The sequence below is a fragment of the Lepus europaeus genome, chromosome 1 (assembly GCF_033115175.1).
Source record: "Lepus europaeus isolate LE1 chromosome 1, mLepTim1.pri, whole genome shotgun sequence".
Classification (NCBI taxonomy): domain Eukaryota; kingdom Metazoa; phylum Chordata; class Mammalia; order Lagomorpha; family Leporidae; genus Lepus; species Lepus europaeus.
In genome coordinates, this window is record NC_084827.1 from 48,362,305 (window position 1) to 48,385,068 (window position 22,764).

The window sequence follows — 22,764 nt, forward strand, 5'->3', positions numbered from 1 at the left end:
CCCAGTTAAGAAATAGGCAAAGGATCTCAATAGACAGTTCTCAAAAGAAGAAATACAAATGGCCAACAAATATATGAAAAAATGCTCAACATCTCTAGCCATCAGAGAAGTAAAAATCTAAAACACAGTGAGATATCATCTTATCCCTGTAAGAATGGCTAACATCCAAAACACAGAGACTAAATAATGCTGGTGAGGATGTGAGACAGGGCAACACTTATGTGTTGTTAGTGGGACTATAAGTGCAGCCACTGTGGAAAACAGTGTGGAGATTTTCTTTGTTTTTCTTAGAGATTTGTTTATTTACTTGAGATTCAGAGTTACAGAGAGAGGGAGAGATAGAAAGATCTTCTATCTGCTGGTTCACTCCCCAGATGGCTGCAACAACCAGAACTGGGCCTATCTGAAGCTAGGAACCAAGAGCCTTTTTGGGATTCCCATGCAGGTGCAGGGGTCTAAGCACTTGGGCCATCTTCTACTGCTTTCCCAGGCCACCAGCAGGGAGCTGAGTTGGAAGTGGAGCAGCCGCGACTTGAACCGGCACCCATATGGGATGCTGATGCTGCAGGGGGATGCTCAGCTTACTATGCCACAGAACCAGCCTTAATTTTCTTTTTTCTTTCTTTCTTTCCTTCCTTCTTTCTTTTTTTTCTTTTTTCTTTTTTTTTTTTTTGACAGGCAGAGTGGACAGTGAGAGAAAGAGAGAGAAAGGTCTTCCTTTACCGTTGGCTCACTCTCCAATGGCCACCGTGGCCGGCGCGCTGCAGCTGGTGCACCGCGCTGATCCGAAGTCAGGAGCCAAGTGCTTCTCCTGGTCTCCCATGGGGTGCAGGGCCCAAACACTTGGGCCATCCTCCACTGCACTCCCGGGCCACAGCAGAGAGCTGGCCTGGAAGAGGGGCAACCGGGACAGAATCCGGTGCCCCAACCAGGACTAGAACCCGGTGTGCCGGCACTGCAGGTGGAGGATTAGCCTATTGAGCCGTGGTGCTGGCCATTTTCTTAAAAAACTAAAGATAGATTTGCCATAGGATCCAGCAATCCCACTACTGGGTACATATCCATAAGACAGGAACATGCTGTAACCACCACATTTTTAGTAGCACTGTCCACAATGGCCAAAATTTGGAATCAATTTTCAATCTCTTCATTTTCAAATTCTAGTGTTGAAGTGTTGTTGTGTTCCTTTGGGTGTGTCATGTTGTCTTCCTTAATCTTGTTTCTTGAATTGCTTTGTTTATTTCTAGGCATTTGTGGAGATACTTGTTGGTGTTCCCCGCTTCCCCCCGCCCTTGGCTTTTATCTTGGACTATGCCTCTGTGGATTAGTGGAGTGTCTGCTCTTTCAGTGAATATCCTGAGGTGTGTGCTGGGTGTGGCCAAGGCGCTCTGTTTGGTGCTCCAGGGTGAGGAGAGTGTCCAAAGGTGACACCTAAATTGGGAGTGGTAAATCTCTCTCTCTCTCTCTCTCTCTCTCTCTCTTTTTTTTAATCAGAGAAGAGGATTTATCTGCTCTGTTGGCATTGTCTCACGCTCACCTCCAAGGAGGCCAATGCCTGGTTGCTAACCCCAGTGGGTATACTATTCATTGGCACCACCACAAGAACTGCACAGAGGATCAGAGCAGCCCTCTGTGTGAGCACAGATTCCACAGCCATGACCCTCACCAGAGAATCAGGGAGCCCCAAGTACGTGGAGTCACTCACAGTGACTGCCCAAGGACCTAGCCACACTTTGCACTCTCCCACACAGCCACAGTGTATTCATAGTCCCAGTATAGGTCTCCCACATTCACAAACACCTAGCCCCTGTCAATTCTCCAAGCCAGACTCAGGTGTCTCCACTTGGCTGGTTGCTGGGCCCGCAGATACAAGCTGGCGCAGCTGTTACACATATCCAAAATGACACCCTCCCTCTTTCGGCTAGTTACAGGACACCAGTGCCAAGTGGTAGGGGAGAAATATGCCCCCCTTTTTTCCCTCTAGGATGGCAGGTACCCCAAAGAGCTCCAAGCTGAATTCATGCCTGGCTCTTCCTGCTGCTTAACGCCAGTGGCTTGGGCTACTGCAGTCTGGTCTCACTTCTCTCCAAAGCTGGTGCTAAGGCTCTTGGCTGCTGGGGTCCTGAATTGTGCCTGCCCACACCCTCCACATAGACCCTCGGTGTCCCTTTAATTTGTGTGGAGTTTCCTTAACTTTTCCCTTAGATTGGACTCTCCCCACTTTTTTTTTTTAAACTATCTTCCCCTAGACTATAACATCCCCCTATTCTGCCATCTTGGTATATCTCCTACCATAATTTCTGTATCCAGTCATCAGTTGATAGACATCTGGGTTGATTCCCATATCTTAGCTGTTGTGAATTGAGCTGCAATATACATGGGGATACAGATCACTCTTTCATATGCTGATTTCTTTTGGTTTGGGCAAATTCCCAGGAGTGGGACAGCTGGGTCTTATGGTAGGACTATATTCAGATTTTGGTATTATTTACATACTATCTTTTACAGTGGCTGCACCAGTTTACATTCCCACCAACAATGGATTAGGGTACTTTTTTCCAATCCCAGGAATTTCGATTGTGAGCACTCCAGGAAATGTCAACAAATTAGGTGAAATGCCTGCCCTGAAAATTAGTACTTTTTTTTTTTTTTAGTTAAACAAACTTATTTGAGGGGCCATCATTATGGTGTAGCAAGTGAAGCCATGGTCTGTGATGCCAGCATCCCATGATGGAGTGCTGCGTTTGACTTCTGTCCGCTCAGATTCCTGCTGATGTGCCTGGGAAGGCAGCAGATGATGCCCCAAGTACTTGGGCCCCTGTCACCCATGTGGGAGACCTGGAGTTCTGTGCTTCTGGTTTCAGCATGGCCCAGCCCTGACTGTTGTGGTCACTTGGGGAGTGAACCAGTGAATGTATGATCTCTCTCTTTATCTCTCCCTCTTTCTCTGTCACCCTGCCTTTCAAATAAACAAACTATTATTATTTATTTATTTGAGAGAGAGAGAGAGAGAGAGAGTTACAGACAGAGAGAGGAAGAGACATAGTCTTCCATCCACTGATTCACTCCCCAAATGACTGCAGTAGCCAGAGCTGGGCCAGGCCAAAGCCAGGAGCCAGGAGCTTCTTCCAGGTCTCCCACGTGGGTGCAGGGCCCAAGGACTTGGGCAAATCCTCCCCGCTTTCCCAGGCTATAGCAGAGAGATGGATTGGAAAAGGAGCAGCTGGGACTTGAACTTGTGCTCCTATAGGATGCTGGTGCTGCAGGTGGAGGCTTAGCCCAGTGCTGGCTCCTAAATAAATCTTCTTAAAAAATTTATTTGAAAGACAGTGTGAGAGAGACAGACAGACAGTCAAAGATCTTCCGCTTTTTAGTTCATTCCCCCAAATGCCTGCAAAAGCCATGATTGGGCCAGACTAAAACCAGGATCCGGGAACTCCATTCAGGTTTCCCATGTGGATGGCAGGGATCCATGTACTTAAGCCATCATCTGCTACCCCCAGGGAACACATTAGCAGGAAGCTGGATCGGAAGCAGAGTAGCCAGGACTCAAACCAGGCACTCTGATATAGGATGCAGGCATGCCAAGCAGGACATGACCACTGTGCCAAGCCCCTGTTCCTGGTACTTTTTTTTTTCCTCTTTCCTTCTGAAGGCTTTATGATGCATTATCATTAACTAGTCTTTTGCTATTAAGCTTATATGGCCAATTGAGACAAACAGTTCTGAGGCCATTCTTCCACCACTGATTAAGACTGGGGTGGCAGGTATTAGGGATACTATTCATTTAGCCTCTGAGCTTTCTGGGAAGACTTGGTGACCTTGCCAGCTCCAGCAGCCTTCTTGTCCACTGCTTTGATCACACCCACAGCAACTGTCTGTCTCATGTCACAGAGAGAGAAATGACCCAGAGGAGGATAGTCTGAGAAGCTCTCAACACACATGGGACCATCTCAACAGTGGCAGCATCACCAGATTTCAAGAATTCAGGGCCATCTTCCAGCTTCTTCTCAGAACAACACAGCTCAGCAAGCTTGCAAGCAGTGTGAGCCATGTGACGATCCAGTACAGGGGCGTACGCAGCACTGATCTGACCTGGGTGGCTCAGGATGACCACCTGAGCAATGAAGCCAGCTGCTGCAATTGGTGGGTCATTTTTGCTGTCACCAGCCACGTTGCCACGATGAACATCTTTGACAAACACGTTCTTGACATTGAAGCCCATGTTGTCCCCAGGGAGAGCTTCACTCAAAGCTTCGTGGTGCATTTTGACGGACTTCAGTTGTGACGTTGACTGGAGCAAAAGGCACCACCATGCCAGGTTTGAGAACACCAGTCTCCACTTGGCCCACAGGGACAGTACCAACACCATCAATTCTGTAGACATCCTGGAGGGGCAGATGCGAAGGCTTTGCAGTTGGTCTAGTTAGCGGGAGGATGCAATCCAGGGCTTCCGGCAGTGTGGTTCCACTGGCATTGCCATGTTTGCAGGTGACTTTTTCCACCCCTTGAACCACAGTGTATTAGCACTTGTCTTCAGCATGTTGTCACCATTCCAACCAGAAATGGCACAAATGCTACTGTCTAAGGGTTGTAGCCAAATTTCTTAATGTAGGTGCTGACTTCCTTAACGATTTCCTTGTATCTCTTCTGGCTGTAGGGTGGCTCGGGGGAATCCATTTGTTAACACCAACAATTAGTTGTTTTGCACCCAGTGATAAGGCTGAAGGGCATTGTCATGGGTCTCCCCGTTCCTGGAGACACTAGCTTCCAGTTCCCCGACACCAGCAGCAACAATTGGGACGGTACAGTCAGCCTGAGATGTGTCTGTGATCAGGTTTGTGATGAAGTCCCTGTGTCCTGCGGCATCAGTGACAGTCACGTAATACTTGCTGGTCTCAGATTTCCACAGGAAGATGTTGATGGTGATACCACGTGCACACTCAGCTTCCGGTTTATCCAAGATCCAGGCATACTTGAAGGAGCCCTTTCCCATCTCGGCAGCCTCCTTCTCAAAATTTTCAATGGTTCTTTTGTCAATGCCACCACAATTTGTAGATCAGATGGCCAGTGGTGGTGGACTTGCCCGAATCTACGTGTCCAATGACAGTGATGTTGATATGAGTCTTTTCCTTTATCATTTTGTCTTTGATTTAGCGGTGGTTTCCATGACACCTGTGTCCTGGCAGCAAACCCATTGTGAAAAAGTCCTCAGTACTTTTTAATGGAAACAACTTGACCAAAAATCCATTACAGAATTTTGAGACCCATTTAAAAAAGTTTAACAAGAAAAATTTTTTTGTGAGAAATGGGATTAAAAGAAAAGTTTGTTTTGATGCAAAAAAATAATTGAAATCCATGCATAAGAATGGTCTTCAAAAAATTTACAGAGAATGTGTACTAAGGGGCTGGTGCTGTGGCGCAGCAGGTTAAAGCTGCAGCCTGCAGTGCTGGTATTCCATATGGGTGCCAATTCAGGTCCCGGCTGGTCCACTTCTGATCCAGCTCCCTGCTAATGCACCTCTGAAAGCAGTAGAGGATGGCCCAAGTCCTTGGGCCCCTGCACCCATGTGGGAGACCCAGAAGAAGCTCTGGGCTCCTGGCTTTGGATTGGCTCCGCTCTGCTCCAGCCATTGTGGCCATTTGAGAAATGAACCAGCAGATGGAAGACTCTCTCTCTCTCTCTCTCTCTCTCTTTCTCTTTCTATCTCTCTCTCCCCTCTCTTTCTCTGCCCCCTCACCTCTCTCTATAGCTATGTCTTTCAAATAAATAAAAGAAATTTTTTAAAAAAAATGTGTATTAAGGGCACTGCATGGCTTTCAACCTTTTTTGCACTAAAATAAACTTGTCTTTTACTTCTATTTTTTCCCACTAGCTTTTTGAGGTACTCTCATGTTTGATAATTATGTGCTGAGCACCTGTCATGTGGGACATAAAGATATACTCATTCAAGTATTTATGTGCTAGACACATTGCAAAGCACTTAGGATGCACCCCTCTTCAGCTAGACAATCCATGCATGTCATTAAATCACATACCATGTAAGAAGTGTGATAGAAATCCTATAGAAAAAAGGAAACATAAGGCTGTGGGGTGGTGGTGGGTTTGCATTTGAAATGGAGAGGGCAGGGAGGCACTCAGAGGAAAGGTGACGTTTGAACAAAGAGGAAGTGAGTGAAATCACAGAGAGGATGTGGGGCCGAGCTTGCCGAGCACAGGGCACACGTGCAAGGGCCTCCACGTGGGATTGCACCTGGCCTAGTGCAGGAGCCTGGAGTGGAGTGAAAAGCAGTGGTTAGCGGCGGCCTGAGGAGTGCTGTCAGGGGCCGTGGGGGCGATGCCAGGCCTTCAGGGCCATTGTAAAGATTTGGCCCTTACTCTGATAGACTTTGGAAGCTGCTGGGGTGTCCTGAGCAATGGGAGGGGATGTTGCAGCTCTTTGTACAAGGACTAGGAAGCAGAGAGACCAGTCGGAAGGGTGTTTTAACAATTTTCATGTGAGAGATGATGGTGGTAGCATTACAGGAATCAAGAAATGGGCGATTTATGGAGGAATATATATGCATATATATAAACACACATAAATATGAAATATATTGCACATATTTATAGGATCAAACACCTGTGGTAGGAATGAATACAACAGACGTGGGCTAATGTAGCTAAGAATTATTCTGCATAGTCATGCTTAACTTTTCCCCAACATTTTTTCTCCTATGTATTCTTTTTCAAGGTATGGATCTCAGGGAACTATGTTATGTTAGAAATATATTCCCCAGATTTACATAAAACCATTGGGAGAGGCAAATTTTTTTTTTTTTTTTTTTTTTGGACAGGCAGAGTTAGACAGTGAGAGAGAGAGACAGAGAGAAAGGTCTTCCTTTTCCGTTGGTTCAGCCCCCAAATGGCCACTATGAAGCCAGGAGCCAGGTGCTTCCTCCTGGTCTCCCATGCGGGTGCAGGGCCCAAGCACTTGGGCCATCCTCCACTGCCTTCCCGGGCCACAGCAGAGAGCTGGCCTGGAAGAGGAGCAGCCGGGACAGAATCTGGTGCCCCAACTGGGACTAGACCCCGGGGTGCCGGCGCCGCAGGCAGAGGATTAGCCTAGTGAGCCTCGGCGCCGGCTGGGAGAGGCAAATATTAACAGTATTTAATTTATTTCTTAATAAGTTTCTGGATGTACTTAAACAATGCTAAATTAGTGTCTTAGGACTAAATCTGAAGAATGCACCTGTATTATTTCCGAGTTTAGTCTTGCTTTGTACTGGCTCAGTTTTTTTTTTTTTTTTTTTTTTTTGACAGGCAGAGTGGACAGTGAGAGAGAGAGACAGAGAGAAAGGTCTTCCTTTTGCCGTTGGTTCACCCTCCAATGGCTGCCGCAGCTGGCACGCTGCGGCCAGCGCACCGCGCTGATCCGAAGGCAGGAGCCAAGTGCTTCTCCTGGTCTCCCATGGGGTGCAGGACCCAAGGACTTGGGCCATCCTCCACTGCACTCCCCGGCCACAGCAGAGAGCTGGCCTGGAAGAGGGGCAACCGGGACAGAATCCGGCATCCAAACCGGGACTAGAACCCAGTGTGCCGGCACCGCTGGCGGAGGATTAGCCTAGTGAGCCGCAGCGCCGGCTTGGCTGTTTTGAGACAGGTTTTCATTTCCTTTGGGAGGCAAGGTTTCCAAATCATCCAAAGCCTGGGCTCTGGGCTTGGATTTCTGCCCCTACCACCTGCAATGTACAACTTAGATGAGTTATTCATCCCTTTGAGCCTTGCTTTACTTTGCTTTTTTTTTTTTTTTTTAAAGATTAGTTTTATTTATTTGAAAGACAGAGTTACAGAGAGAGGTAGAGACAGAGAGAGAGGTCTTCCATCCGCTGGTTCACTCCCCAGTTGGCTGCAATGGCCGGAGCTGTGCCGATCTGAAGCCAGGAGCCAGGAGCTTCCTCTGGGTCTCCCACGTGAGTGCAGGGACTCAAGGACTTGGGCCATCCTCTACTGCTATTCCAGGCCATAGCAGAGAGCTGGATTGGAAGTGAAGCAGCCGGGGCACAAGTCAGTGCCCATAGTATATGCCGGCACTGCAGGCTGCAGTTTTAACCTACTATGCCACAGCGCCGGCCCCTACTTTGCTTTCTTAAAATCAGTCATAATATCTGCCCTATGGGGACTGCTTTGGGAATTTAGTGATTTTAGAGGGTACTTCAGAAAGTTCATGAAAAATGGAGCTAAAAAATAAGTTCATTTTCATGCCAAAAAACATCCACGGATAGCTTTTTCATGACACCCATTTTCGACTTTTTTAAGAGCCTCCTCCCTCCCCCAAGTATTTTAAAGGCATAGGTTATAGGATTTTTTTTTTTTTTTGACGGATATCAGCCTAAGCAATTTGAAGAATGGAGTTGTCATGAACTCAGGTGCAGAGAAGCTGGGAGGACAGATTAGGAGATCAGTGGGTTGGTTTTGACATGCTGCTGCTCAGATGGAGATGCAGACAAAATGGGTTAAATGCCCCTCTTCTCTGTGCTCGTACATGCATTGTGGGTTCAGGCTTGCGTTCAAATCTTTGTACTTACATTCTGGGTGGCAAGTCACTGTGGTCAGACATGAATATGTATCAAGAGCTTAATTATTATAAAATGATTTTAAAGATAAGGTGCTCGTACACATTAGTTTCAGTCTTTTTATATGTCTGACTCTTCCCAAGTGGCTCTGTTCCTCAGTTGTATCTACTTATCCTCAGTCTCCCTTGCATTGACATGTTCTATTTTGGTCTTGACCTCTTCCTAAATGAGGGGTCAGAGTTCTATACCAGTCAGTTTGCAGTACTGGTACTGAGGCTAGCACCTAGGCCCCACGTATGCCCATTACTCGAAGCACATCAACCTTTGTGGCCTAAGAGAAGAGAAGCATTTAGCCATAAGGCTATGTGAGTCTCTGAGATCCTAAGGTTGAAGGTATTGCGATTTACGCACAAGAGTTGGAGCACCTGTACAGATTCCCTGCTGCGTTGGTTGGTTGGCAAGAACGGTGGAGGGCACCTTGCTTGGAGCAATGCTGACATCAGTGACAACCATATAGGAAACTTTTGCTTCATTCTTGAGCCAAATGACCCCTTAAATAGGCTCCTGTCTTCAGTTTCTACTCTATGTTCTCCAGAAAGGAAAAGTTCTTAACCTGAGATTTATAGGGCATCACATGTTGATATATGTGTATGTGTATTTTTTCCTTGAGGTCCACAGGGTGCGTGAAATCATATAAATTGTCCATAACTCAAGAAACTTAAGAAGTGCTGTTAGGAAGAGTGCTGGTATTCTGGTTTTTGATTACGATAAACCATGTAAATACTCTTGATTTTGCTTTTGCTGTACTTGTGTTTAAGTCCACTGGATAAGCCCTAAGACACAGACAAAGGATGAAAGCGTGCCTGACAGTAAACTTTCAGTAGTGAGATCTATGACAACTCGAGCAGTTTTTCCCATGGACAAGAGGGATTTGATGTTGAACAGAGGGCACCACATCTTGTCTGTTGGAGCCGATGTTTAATTTCCATTGCATGAGTAATTACAAATTTGAACATTCCTCATGAAAAAGAGAAACAGGTTTGTTGAACCTCATTCTCCAGCTAAATGGAGCTCTGGAGCTGTTGTTCTGCCATGAGTTACAAATGATGACCAACCATGAAAAAAGAAGAGTCATACATTTCCCTATCATTTGTTCTTATTTCCTCCTCTTGAGAGCAGGAAGAATTGGCTAGCATCATGGTCGCCAACTTCTCACCTTCCCACTTCATCATATTATAGTTTCCATTAACTTAGATGAGAGTGCTTCAAAAATTTGGTGGGAAAAAGAATTAAAAGATAAGTTTATTTGGGTATAAAATTTTTTGAAATCCATTCATAATATTTTCATACTATGCAATTTTTGTGAATGTTTTGAAGACCCTTTGTATGTGTAGATTTTGCACCCAAATAAATGTACCTTTTAATTCGACCTTCCACAAACTTTCTGAAATGCCTCTGCACAATTTTCATAAGAAGCAGTGGGGGGAAAATAAGGATTTGCCTCAAAAGCTAGTTATAGTGACAGATAAAATACTAGAAGGATTGTTGTTTGAATCTGGTCAGGATTCTTGGTAGTAGAAATCTAGATGGTAGAAAGCTGAGGTGATAGTCAAAAATCTGGGCAAAGAAGTTCCCTTACAGGGGGTTTTGTTAGCAGAATCTCATGGAGCAGGTTTCCAGCTGAACCACTATAAAGGATCCCACAGCAAAGAGGTTTCAAAAAACTCACCAGAGGTTTGACAAAACAAGACACATTCACTGTACAATGAATTTTTAAAGTGGAGACACATTAGTATGACCTGTACAAATTATGAGATTCAAAGCAATGGTGTAAATACACTGCAAAATATATGCATGAAGGTAGTCACTTGGATGGAAATCTGTCAGTGCTACAAAAATACATATAAACAAAACAATTTTCTTCCTTTGATAAATCTACAAGGTATAAAATTAAGAGTATTTACATAATTTCATACTAGATATCTGAAAAATATACCATTCTAGAACAATCTCGTTCCAAAAGTTTGAAACATAGTTCTGTCAAATAAAAATATTCTTCATACAATGTATGAAGTTCTCAATAACTGTACGGGTAGAAAGTTGTTCTTTGCGCGACGCTCAGATGAGGAGCCCTCTGAATTATGTTTTGATTAGAACTTCGTTTCAGTTGGGACCTGGAAGAAGATAGAAAGTTTTAAAAGATTTGCTATAGTCAGTCTCTTTAAATAATTACTACTTAGTAGTCAGAATTTACCAGCCATCCACCACTCCTGACTCATCTTCCTTGAGCAAAGCAAGGCGCTGGTGTGTGGATGATTTGTTTTGCTAATGTTGGCAAACCAGTGTATATGACGGTGCTGCCTACATTTTCTGAGATAACTGGTTCTAAAGTGGGGATCCTGAAGCTCCATCCCTCAACACCGGGTGACTGTTCTGAATCCTACTGTTGGAGAGTGGGTTTCTGGTAGGGGGCTTTTCTTATAAAGGTTACGTAGGCAAGATTTGGGTTTCTCTGGAATCCAGCCCTGGGAGACCGCACCGCGCTGCTCATGTAGGTTCTCTTCTCCCCTTGGGTCTAACTAACCTTTTCATCTGAACTTTGCTACTTGATGTCACTCTTGATAATGACCAAGGGTTATCTTATGAGATAGATGTCTCCTTCATTTCTAGGTCACATTCCTTTCTTCTTAGACCTCTCTTTAATTAGGGAAATACCATCAGCCACTCCCCGACTTGAAGACAGTCCTTAGATTCTTTCCTAGGACCCTCAGTCCGTTAGTCTTTTACCAACACATAGAGGTGGTGAACTACAGTGAACAGCACATGGGGTTTCTCAGCAGCCAGATCAGAGTTCAGATTGTGTTGCTGTAACTGGGCACATGACCTTACACACGTTAAGCTCTCTGAGCCTGTTTCTTAACTCCCTCATTTGTGAAATGAAAATATCTTCTCTGTATATTGCTGTAAGGATTGAGATCATGCACCTACCATGTACCTGGCCTACAGCAAAAACACATTTTGGTTTGTGGTTCTGCTTTTCTCAAGCTACAGACATTGTCTCAAAGGTTTGAATACTCTAGAAACGAATGTTCTAGAATGAATGAAAAGTAGAAAAGCTATGCTCAATACGGCATTAACATGGATCTACTATCACCATTCCCTTCCCCCACCCAAACCCTCCAATATTTTTAACTGGTCTGAGCTCACGTTCCTCAAAATTCCCTACAAGATGGCGTGGCATTGCGTCAGTTTTCTAGGAATGAGATTCTGAGGCTCAAGCACTGGACTTTGTGCAGCTTAAGAGGCCCTCCTACTTCCAAGGATTTTTTTTGCTGTGACACCTATATGAAGAGAAATCAGTTGAAGAACATTACCTGATATTCCCGATTACGTAATCCTCCATTTGTGTTTATGATAAAATCAAATTTGCCTTCCTTTTCCTGAATAAAAGAACAGAATTACACATGGAATGTTGAAATATAAAGGAGCATTAAGAAAAAGTGTAGATGGTTGGTTGCAAATGTGAAATTCATCAAGAGCTGGTACCTGATGGGGATTGAACTTTGAAGCACTGTAATCCTTCTTCATCAAAATGTGCAAAACAGCATCGTGGATTGTTAAGAAAAATATGGAGTCCTGGACTTCATCATCGAAAAACTGACACCGAGAAAGCTTTTCAATAAAATCATCTGAAGAGAGAAAAGAAGCAGAGGCGCTTAGGAAGAAGGCAATTTTGGGCCACGGGTTTCCCCTTGAGACTGGTGATTTGAAATTCCCTCTACAAACGTGCACTTCGTGGACTTTGGCTGCAGTGTTTGTGGCGGCCATGGTCCAATGTTAGTGTATCATCAGTACAATGTCTTCTGGAACTACAGGATACCTTTCTTTTTTGTTCAAATTAACATTTTAATTCCACTTTTAAAAAAATTTATTTACTTGAGAGATAGAGTTACAGAGAGAGGGAGAGACAGGGAGAGGTCCTCCATCCAATGGCCCACTCCCCAAATGGCCATAGTGGCTGCAGCTGGGCAGATCCAAAGCCAGGAGCCAGGAGCTTCCTCCGGGTCTCCCATGTGGGTGCAGGGGCCCAAGGACTTGGACCATCTTCTACTGCTTTCCCAGGCCATAGCAGAGAGCTGGATAGGAAGAGGAGCTGCCAAGACTTGAACTGGCACCCATATGGGATGCCGGCACCACAGGCAGATGCCCAACATACTATGCCACAGTGCTGGACCCTACAGGATACCTTTCTAATAAAAATGTATGTTGATTGCCCTCATGTCAAAAGAAAGAAGGAAAAGGTTCAAATAAGAAAATCTCATCAAAAAGAGAAAACCTTAAGTAGTTCCTTAAACAGTTTTGAGAAGAAAATTAACCTACTCTTATTTAGGTAGGAGCCAAGTTAATTATTTTCCTTACTTAATAACTAGAGCATTACAATTGGGGTACTGCCAAAACAGAAAATACGCTTATAGATAAGTGATGTGCTGTGGTTCTTGGTGGCTGGACCTGTTATTTCTCAGTCTGTTTCCCCAGAGCTTCTGGGATTCGTCAGAAAACCTTCCTTGGAGCACCTCATGTTACCTCTCCAATCATCTTTGAGGAATCACATGCTTGCAGGCACTAAGTAACCAGTGCTCATTTGTACAAATCACTCAAGCAAATATTACTTCATGTTTACTGTGTGCAAAGCTCTGGCTGCACACAAAGAAGGATCGAAAGGTGAGTTAGAAGGAATCCCAATCTTAAGGAAGATAAGCATTCATATTTGTAGCACTGAGAGGAAAAGTAGTGTAAAATAATGAGGGCAAGGAACAATCTAGCTGTTTCTTTTTTTTTTGAAGATTTATTTATTTATTTGAAAGGCAGAGTTACAGAGAGGCAGAAGCAGGGAGAGAGAGAGAGAGAGAGACCGACCTTCCATCTACTGGCTCACTACCCAAGTGGCTGCAATGGCCAGATCTGGGCCAATTCGAGGCCAGGAGCCAGAAGCATACTCTACAGGGCATACACATACCAACCTGCAGAGTAATGGGACATGCGTGTATCCCTAAAAGATCAACAGGCCTGGGGATGTGAGGAAATTTGCAGTTATTGCAGGAAAACTTCTTGAAGGTGATTGGCATTGAGAAACTGGGATGGGAGAGCATTCCGGGCAGAAAGGGGCACTAGTTAGAAAGCTGCTCCAGAGAGTTGAGGTGAGAGGTGATAAGGTTCTGGAATGAGGCTGTGACACACGGACAGGAAGAGACTGAATGAAGAGGCAAGATTCATAGGAGCTGGCGGTTTACCATGGAGAGGGCGGCCGAGAAGAAGACACCAAAGACGGCGCCAAGGTTTCTGCTTTGGGCAAGTGAAGCAATAGTTGAGAAAGGAAAGAGAAGGAGTTGTTTTAGGGAGGAGGCGATGGCTTCGTTGTGAATGTGTGTCCACAGTGCTTGTGGGACATCCCTACTGGGACTGTTGAACCCATGAGTCTGCAGCTCAGAAGAAAGGTCTGGGCTGGAGGTGTAGCGTGGGGATGCATTTACACATAGCTGTACTTGAAATCATAAGCATGTAGAACTCGGCCAGTAAGAGCTCATGGATTCAGGACTGTAGAGTTGAAGGGTGCAGCTCAGGGAAGGTTATTCAGACAGGAGAGAGTAGGAGGAGAATCAGAAATGTGGTCTTGCAGAAGTTAGGCAGTGAGGGTATTAAGATCAGTCAATCCCAGCAGAAGAAGCCCAAGAGGGCAGCAGTTAATCTTGACCCTGTGGGTATCACTGATAGCCGTGGCAAGGCGGTCTCCTTAGCCAAGTAAGGCACAGTCCAAGATGGTGTGGGCTGAGGAGTGCAAGACACGGTAGGGAGAGAGGCAGAAAGCAAGGCTTTGAGTTAAAAAAAAAATAAGTTGATGTATTACTATCTATTCAATCAAGGTTCAAACTGTCAAAGTCATTTAATTACATATCAACATAAATATACAGACACTGTTTCCATAGGATTTCTATTGGCTGAGCTGCAAATTAGATTTCCCTCATGATGACCTATAAAATAATTGTCCTTTGGATAGGAAGTTGGCAGTGAGCCTGAAGTGATTGTCAAAACAGAAAATAAAAACAAAACAACTTACCATCTGTTCCAACAATGTACACATCCACCTTGATTCTGACAAAGTCTTTTAAAAGCTGTTAAAAGCAAGAAGATTTTCCTTAGGGAATAATTGCACTTGTCAGAAATGCAACAAAAACTATTGCAATTATAGCTTTCTGGGATACATGGCTTTCAGAAACGTCTACATTTTGAAAAGAGATAATAGTGTATGGAGATACTAAAGTTAAAAGCAAGGCTCCATGAGAGAAGAAATAAACTAAAAGAGTGTTCTTCTTCAGGCAGAAGTTAAAAAATAATCATTCTTCAGGGAGAAATTATGGGAAAATGTTCTGCCTTCACACAAAAGATCAACTCTGATTTAATTTTCTTTTTTCTTTTTCTTCTTCTTCTTCTTCTTTTTTTTTTTTTTTGACAGGCAGAGTGGACAGTGAGAGAGATAGACAGAGAGAAAGGTCTTCCTTTGCCATTGGTTCACCCTCCAATGGCCGCCGTGGCTGGCGCACTGTGGCCGGTGCACCGTGCTGATCCGAAGGCAGGAGCCAGGTGCTTCTCCTGGTCTCCCATGGGGTGCAGGGGCCCAAGCACTTGGGCCATCCTCCACTGCACTGCTGGGCCATAGTAGAGAGCTGGCCTGGAAGAGGGGCAATCGGACAGAATCCGGTGCCCCAACTGGGACTAGAACCGGTGTGCCGGCGCCGCAGGCAGAGGATTAGCCTATTGAGCCGCGGCGCCGGCCCTGATTTAATTTTAAAATAATATCTTTTATGGAATGATCTTGACTAGAGTTTTCTGCCTATGTAAAAGTAAACAATACAAAACAAGCAATAACCTAGGGTCCATAAGTTACTCATTATTCCTCTCCACGGTGACAACACATCCAGTGCTAATGAATCTTTATTCAATTCCCTGGTCTCTAGGCTAAGAACAAATACCAGTAGTGATATACAGAAGATCACAGAAGGTAAGAAAAGCAGCTTAGATTCTTGAGCACACTATCATCATCACCATCAACAAATACTTGGAGGATGTCTCTGCTAGGCACTGAACTAAGAGTCGAGGCCTTAAAGCAACAAAATTTGGAGCACCTGTCCTTGGTGCTGTTTTGCTAGTGTGAAACAGAAATGTCAGGGCAGATACTGTGGTCCAGTGAATTACTCCACTGCCTGTGACACCTGCAAATCATTGTACCAGTTCAAGTTCTGGCTGCCCTACTTATGTTCCTGGGAAGGTAGTGGATGATGGCTCAAGAGATTGGACCCCTGCCACGCATTTGGGAGACATGGATGGAGTTCCTGGCTCCTAGCTTCAGCCTGGTATAGCCCATCCTAGCTGTTGTGGCCATCTGGGGAGTGAACCAGCAGATGGAAGATCTCTGTCTCTCTATCTGTCACTCTGCCTTTCAAATAAATAAATAAAAATTTATTTTTATTTCAAATAAATACATTTCAAATAAATAAATAAAAATAATAAATAAAAATTTTTGAAAAGGGATTTTATATGCATTTATATTTTTCCTCCAAAACAAGAATAACAAAAACCTGAAAACCAAGACAGAAAAGAGAAAGCAAACAGTTTTAAGAGTTATAAATGTTTATTTGTTTTAAATAAAAGATAGGCTTTAAGGAAACCAAATTGATCCCATTTTGTAACTTTGTATTCAGTTTATTCCACACTTGATAGATCTACATCTTAGACCAGCTCCTAGGCAGATTTCTATGAGAACCCAAAGGAAGAAGGCAATGTAAAAGTTCTTAAATTTTCTTTACATATGCTTCTGCATTTCTATTGGAAACCAGTTTATTTTGGACATGCTGACAATGCCATAAAGCAAACTCCACATCTTGATTGTTTTTGTGCTGTTTTTAAAAATGTATTTATATATTTGAGAGCAGAGAGGTAGAGCAAGTGTGAGAGTGAAAGAGATCTTCCAACTGCTGGTTCACTCTCTAAATGCTCACAAGAGGAAGGTTGGGCCAGGCTACAGCCAGGGGCCAGGAACTCTGTTCAGGGTCTCCCATGTGGTCAGCAAGCCAGCATCTGCCGTCTCCTAGTGTGTTAATTATCAGGAAGCTGGAGCTGGGAGTGGATCTGGGACTCAAACACAGGCGCTCTGATGCCATTCCAAGTGCCATCGTTAGTCACCAAACACCCTCCCCTCAGTCCTGTTTTTCAAGTCACATGTGACATTTATTCTTTCATATATTTATTTCACTTTGAGACATATTTTTGAATAGCCAAGTGAAATTTCAGCAGCTTATAATGGATAAGGATAAAAGTAAAAGGATTCACTATTCTATTTTCACCCAGGAACTTTCTAGATCTCCCCAGATTTCAGGATAATTCAGACGGAAAGCTTACAAGGTTTTGAGAACACCACAGAATTCATATTTGGCAGGAGTGTGTATATAGTTGTCTTCTGCTGATTCAGCATTCACTAAGATTGTAAGCTTGGGTGCCTTCAAAATTACATACAGTCATGGGAAATACACCTGGGTTTTGTTTTATTTTTAAAGGTTTATTTATTTATTGAAAAGCAGGGTGATAGAGAAAGGGAGAAACAGGGAAAGAGAGAGAGAGAGAGAGAACTTCCATCCACTGGTTCACTCCCCAAAAGGCCACAATAACGGGGCTGTGCCAGGCTGAAGCCAGGAGCCAGAGACTCCATCGGAATTCCCCTCGTGGCTGGTAAGAACCCAAGTACCTGGACCATTGTTTTCTGGCTCCCAGGCACATTAGGAGGAAGATGGATTGGAAGTGTGAAGTAGCCAGGACTTGAACCAGGCACTCTGATATGGGGTGCAGGTGTCCCAAATCGTGGCTTAGCCTGCTGAGCCACAGTGCATGCCCTGGTAAATGTATTTTTAAAGAGTTCGCCCTCACCTCTCCATGGACTAGTCTAACATTATAATTTATTTCTTTTATTTGAAATGCTTTTTTTTTTTTTATTTGACAGGTAGAGATATAGACAGTGAGAGAGAGAGAGACAGAGAGAAGGGTCTTCCTTCAGTTGGTTTACTTCTCAGATGGCTGCTATGGCCGGCGCTGTGCTGATCCAAAGCCAGGAGCCAGGTGCTTCCTCCTGGTCTCCCATGTGGGTGCAGGAGCCCAAGCACTTGGGCCATCCTCCACTGCCCTCCTGGGCCACAGCAGAGAGCTGGACTGGAAGAGGAGCAACTGGGACTAGAACCCGGTGCCCATGTGGGATGTCGGCGCCACAGGCAGAGGATTAACCAAGTGAGCCACGGTGCGAGCCCCAACATTATAATTTCTTTCTTTCTTTTTTTCTTTTTTCTTTTTGACAGGCAGAGTGGATAGTGAGAGAGACAGAGAGAAAGGTCTTCCTTTGCCGTTGGTTCACCCTCCAATGGCCACTGCAGCCGGCGCATTGTGCTGATCCGAAGCCAGGAGCCAGGTACTTCTCCTGGTCTCCCATGGGGTGCAGGGCCCAAAGACTTGGGCCATCCTCTACTGCCTTCCTGGGCCATAGCAGAGAGCTGGCCTGGAAGAGGGGCAACCAGAATAGAATCCGGCGCGCCAACCGGGACTAGAACCCGGTGTGCCGGCGCCGCAAGGCGGAGGATTAGCCTGTTGAGCCACGGCGCTGGCTATAATTTATTTCTAATGAAGTGTGCATAATCTAAAGGGGCATCCTTCCACAAATTCAATTTTTTACCTTTGGTGACTGATTGGTGTTTTTATGAAGAAAAAAGAAATTACCGATTTGAGGCCTCTCATGGAAGAAACGTCAAGAAAGGAGACTGCTGAAAAATCGAGAATGAGGCTGTGGAGGCTGATTTTGGGGACGGTGATGTTGAGAGGAAGATCAGCATTCCAGTCTATCTGGAAAGGCAGGTCTGTGGTGTCGATGGGCTGGTCCAGCTCCTCTATCTGATTATTGTCCAGCTCTTCATCATCGGAATCTTTTACCCCATCAGCAGTACATATAAATCCTTTCTGCAGGAGAGGGTAGAGTGTACACATGACAACTCTGACCAAGAAGAACACTGAGAACACCTGAGAGCCTTGGGAGCACAGATGCCAAGTTGGGGCACGCAGTGGCATGTGGATACGCTCCCATTTTAGGAAGACACTCAAAGGGGCTGCTGTGGTTTGAACAAGCTTTGGCTCCTGAACTCATGCAGACATTAACCTATAACCTCATAGACTAATGGTCCTAAGAGCATGGGAAAAAATCCAATGATGGCGTTCAGGAGCAGGGGCTTAGCGGAAGTCCTCAGGTCACTAGGAAGCGCCCTTGAAAGGTGATTCCCAGAAGGCTGGGTGTGAAAGCCCGAGTCAGTCCCAGCCGCTTTCTCTGCTTCCTGGCCTGCCATGAATTCCTTCCTCTGCTTGCCCCTGCACTGCCATCTCCCACCCTCACCAATGCCAAGCCAACAGGTCTGCCTGACCTTGGACTTGGGCCTCCAGAACCAGGAGCTACCTAAACCTTTGCTCTTTATAGAGTTAGTTTTTTTTTTTCAGATATTTCACTGTCATGAAGGAAAGTTGACTAGTATAGATGCCATTTAAAGAAGAACATTAATGGGCATATGAAATACTCTGTTTACCTGGCATCTCATTTAAAGCAAAGGAACATTTTGGATTATATTTTATGAAGCTTTTAGCTGTAATGCGCAGAAACACGGTAAGAAGCTTACTGGTGTCACTTGTAGCAGGCCTCGCTTCTGCAGCTTTCGGATTTTCTTCAAAGCTTTGTTCCGCTTGCGGAGAATTCGAAGGGGGCTGAAGCCAATCTGAAAAACCCAGGGCTGGGTTACAAGAGCACAGAGTATCCTGCTGTTTCTATAGGATAACTCTAGTAACATTCATTGCAATGTGTTGAGGGGTTGGAACAAATTGAAATGATGTTTGTGATTTAAAATTTAAAAGTGGTTTGAATAACTTCAGCAACAACGTTGTGTCAGACCTATGGTTTGCTTAGATTGTGTGCAGTTATTATCATTGAAAAACTTCTGGACAGTCCAAGATTTCTACATAAAATTGTCTAATCTAAACCTTACTTGATTCTGTATTTGGGGCATGCATAACTCTTAGGGGCTTTTATTTTATTTATTTTTTAATTTGCTGAATACGTATGGTACCTAATCAATATTCTTCTGTATACTCCTCATTCTTTTACAAATTTATCTATTTTGTAACATTTGTTATACATTTTATGATTTTAGTGTTAGATTTGGGGACTGTGTATTGGATTTCAAAGAGTTCATGGAAAAATGGAATTAAAAGATAAATTTATTTTGGTGCCAAAGAACCCTGAAATCCTTGTATAGTTTTTTCATAATATACATTTTCCATGAACTTTCTGAAGACCCCTTGTATTAATGGACTCCTGTTAGTTTCGCTTGCTCTGGGATATGGGACACAAAGATACTGATATAACTCAACTTCAGCATGTGTGAAGAACAAACACTTCATGTCCAGACATTCAGTAGAGAACAACAACAGACAGCCAAATAAGCCCAAACCTTACAGCATCAATAAGTTTCTGCTTAAAGAAACCAATGTTGGCAAAGTAGATAGGAGCTGGACATCTGAAAATCTTCACTCCTTCTGGCTCATACATCTGTAAGGCAGAGAAGTAACATTAGATGGTGCCTGGAAGATTCATATTAATATCATGTAGCAAGTAAAAGAAAGAAATTTGTCTCCCTTACGTCAGAATAGTCTTTTCTATTCTTATAGATGTTGCTCCTTCCGATGTTAGCCAGGGTGGTACATTTTGGGCTGTAGGGAAAAAACAATACTAGGTCAATCCCTCCTGCATATTTGTTAGCCTGTAACTGATTCAATGATTCTTTTCTTTTTAGCATATCAAAGCAAACTCACTATTCAAAATCTAGAAGGTTGGGAAATCATCAGACACCATTTTATACCTTTGTGCCTTCCCACAGCTCCTAGGACAGTGCCTCCTAGTCACCCCACTGCAACTGACAAAGGCTTCCTTTTGCTTTTGCCATTTTGATTATGAATATCCCAATTTTTCAGTGGGTAGGGTAAGGTAGATGAGATCACCCAGTTACACAGGTGAAGATGTGGAGAAGTAAAATGACCTGCTGTGTCTCTATGTTTGATGAGTTCCTAGTGAAGACGCAAATAAAAACATGGTTGCATAAAGGAATTCAAGAACATTTCAACACCCGTGGAGCTCACCAGTCACCACTTGTGTTCTTGGGAGTCCTACTTCTCTCTCGCACCATGCAATCCAGTACAGACTGAGTGACCACATGGTGGCGACATTAAATGGATTTAAAAACCAAAAAGATGCCTGAGCTGGATGACTATTAAAGCATCTAGGCTGGCACCGTGGCTCAACAGGCTAATCCTCCGCCTAGCGGCGCCGGCACACTGGGTTCTAGTCCCGGTCGGGGTGCCGGATTCTGTCCCGGTTGCCCCTCTTCCAGGCCAGCTCTCTGCTGTGGCCGGGGAGTGCAGTGGAGGATGGCCCAGGTGCTTAGGCCCTGCACCCCATGGGAGACCAGGAGAAGCACCTGGCTCCTGCCTTCGGATCAGCGCGGTGCGCAGGCCGCAGCGCGCCGGCTGCGGCGGCCATTAGAGGGTGAACCAACGGCAAAAGGAAGACCTTTCTCTCTGTCTCTCTCTCTCACTGTCCACTCTGCCTGTCAAAAATAAAAAAATAAATAAAGCATCACAAATTCCAAGTGGCCATTAGGGAAGTTTAGGACAAGAGGGGTCTTTGAGAAGATTTTTAATCCAGCTCCATGCATTTAAGGTGGGAGTACACTCCAAAACCCTATGAAAAGGGAGAGCCCTCCACCAATCATGGAGAATCCCACAGTCTTCTCAATGACCCATTCCCTTAGAAGTCCAACACGTCTAAGGAAAACATTCAACCTGCTCGGGAGAGAATAACTTCCAGTTTACCGCTGGCTGAACAGACTTGGAGATTTATATGATTTCTTCCAGTTGGTGTCAAAGCAGGCAGCAGATCACGGCAGGACTTCTCCCTGGATGGATGCTCTACAACTGGACCATTCTGATGCCCAGAGGCCTTCAGGTGAGCATCCTGAGCAAGGAAGTCCTGGCCAGTCCAGATGGCTACACACACCTACACCTTCGTCTTAACCAGTGACAATTTTTCCCCCTCTTCTAATTTGGGGAGATCATAGGAGCAGGACAAACACTCACAACTGAGTCCTGAATACGATGGTGAGGAGTTCAAACGCCACACTTGCTGCCAGACCCAATCCGAGTCCCAGGACGATGGCAAAGATGAAGGTCATGATCCAAATTAACTGTGAGCAGAGAGCAACACATACACTACAGTTAACTTGGATTAAAGAACAGTGTCTTAGGTCCAGAAGTATGAGAACTCATGAACTTCTAGGACCAAAAGCAAGAAGTTGGAAGTTGTTTTTCCTGGGCCAAGGAGCAAAGTGCGCAGGGAAAGACACTTGTCCTAAGAGGTCATTTCTACTGGCTCAGGTTCTGGGCCACAGAAATAAGCAAAGATGGGAAGACTCAAAGGCCAGGTAGCCATTTCTGATACCATCCCCGAATGAGTTAAGGAAATAGGACAAGTCTGCTACAGTTAAAAAAAAAAAAAAAAATTCAGAACCAGCTGCAATTCATTAAAATCAGCCAATCAACTGGCAGAACCTTTACTAATCTCTTCCCCTGGGCCTGTCTATTTAGTTAATGATGGCTATCTCTGCGAGAATTCTAGCATGTCAAAAGGGTGCTAACACCCCCACGACTTTCTGTTGGGAACAAAGGAAAACTAATACCACTTATTACTTTATGTTCCTGAAGTTTCACAGGGTATGTTATCAAACGTTTATCACACCACAGACTTTGACTCTGATTAAATTATGGACTCTGGCCCTCATAGCAAGTCGTGCTGGAGAGCAAGGGGAAGCCTTTTCCAACGCAAAGGATTTCCAGAAGGAATGTTCAGACTTTAAGTTCTTCACAGGTTCTCTGGAAGCTGCCACCATGTGATGGAGAACAGATGCGATGCACACCTGAAAATTCAGTCTCACTGCCAGAGCTTTAAGCACAGAGCTAAGGGAGTTCTGTCCTGGTGATTCACAGATCCCCTTGTGCAAGTAGCCCTCCCTTGTACATTAAAAT

General features: G+C 44.5%; 1 protein-coding gene and 1 pseudogene across 1 annotated transcript in view; both read right to left on the reverse strand.

The window, feature by feature from the left end:
* Positions 1-3,710: 3,710 nt before the first annotated feature.
* LOC133747856 (putative elongation factor 1-alpha-like 3) lies at positions 3,711-5,141 on the reverse strand (annotated as a pseudogene).
* A 4,146-nt stretch (positions 5,142-9,287) lies between these two features.
* The window catches only part of SLC26A3 (solute carrier family 26 member 3), a 29,568-nt gene continuing 16,091 nt past the window's right edge, over positions 9,288-22,764 (reverse strand). The window contains exons 12-20 of the mRNA XM_062195550.1: positions 21,820-21,926; positions 20,328-20,397; positions 20,144-20,236; positions 19,311-19,406; positions 18,370-18,606; positions 14,672-14,726; positions 12,103-12,245; positions 11,931-11,996; positions 9,288-9,389 (exon numbers count right to left, since the gene is read on the reverse strand). Of these exons, the coding sequence (XP_062051534.1) occupies positions 9,288-9,389; positions 11,931-11,996; positions 12,103-12,245; positions 14,672-14,726; positions 18,370-18,606; positions 19,311-19,406; positions 20,144-20,236; positions 20,328-20,397; positions 21,820-21,926 (969 nt within the window). The remainder of the gene's footprint in view (positions 9,390-11,930; positions 11,997-12,102; positions 12,246-14,671; positions 14,727-18,369; positions 18,607-19,310; positions 19,407-20,143; positions 20,237-20,327; positions 20,398-21,819; positions 21,927-22,764) is intronic.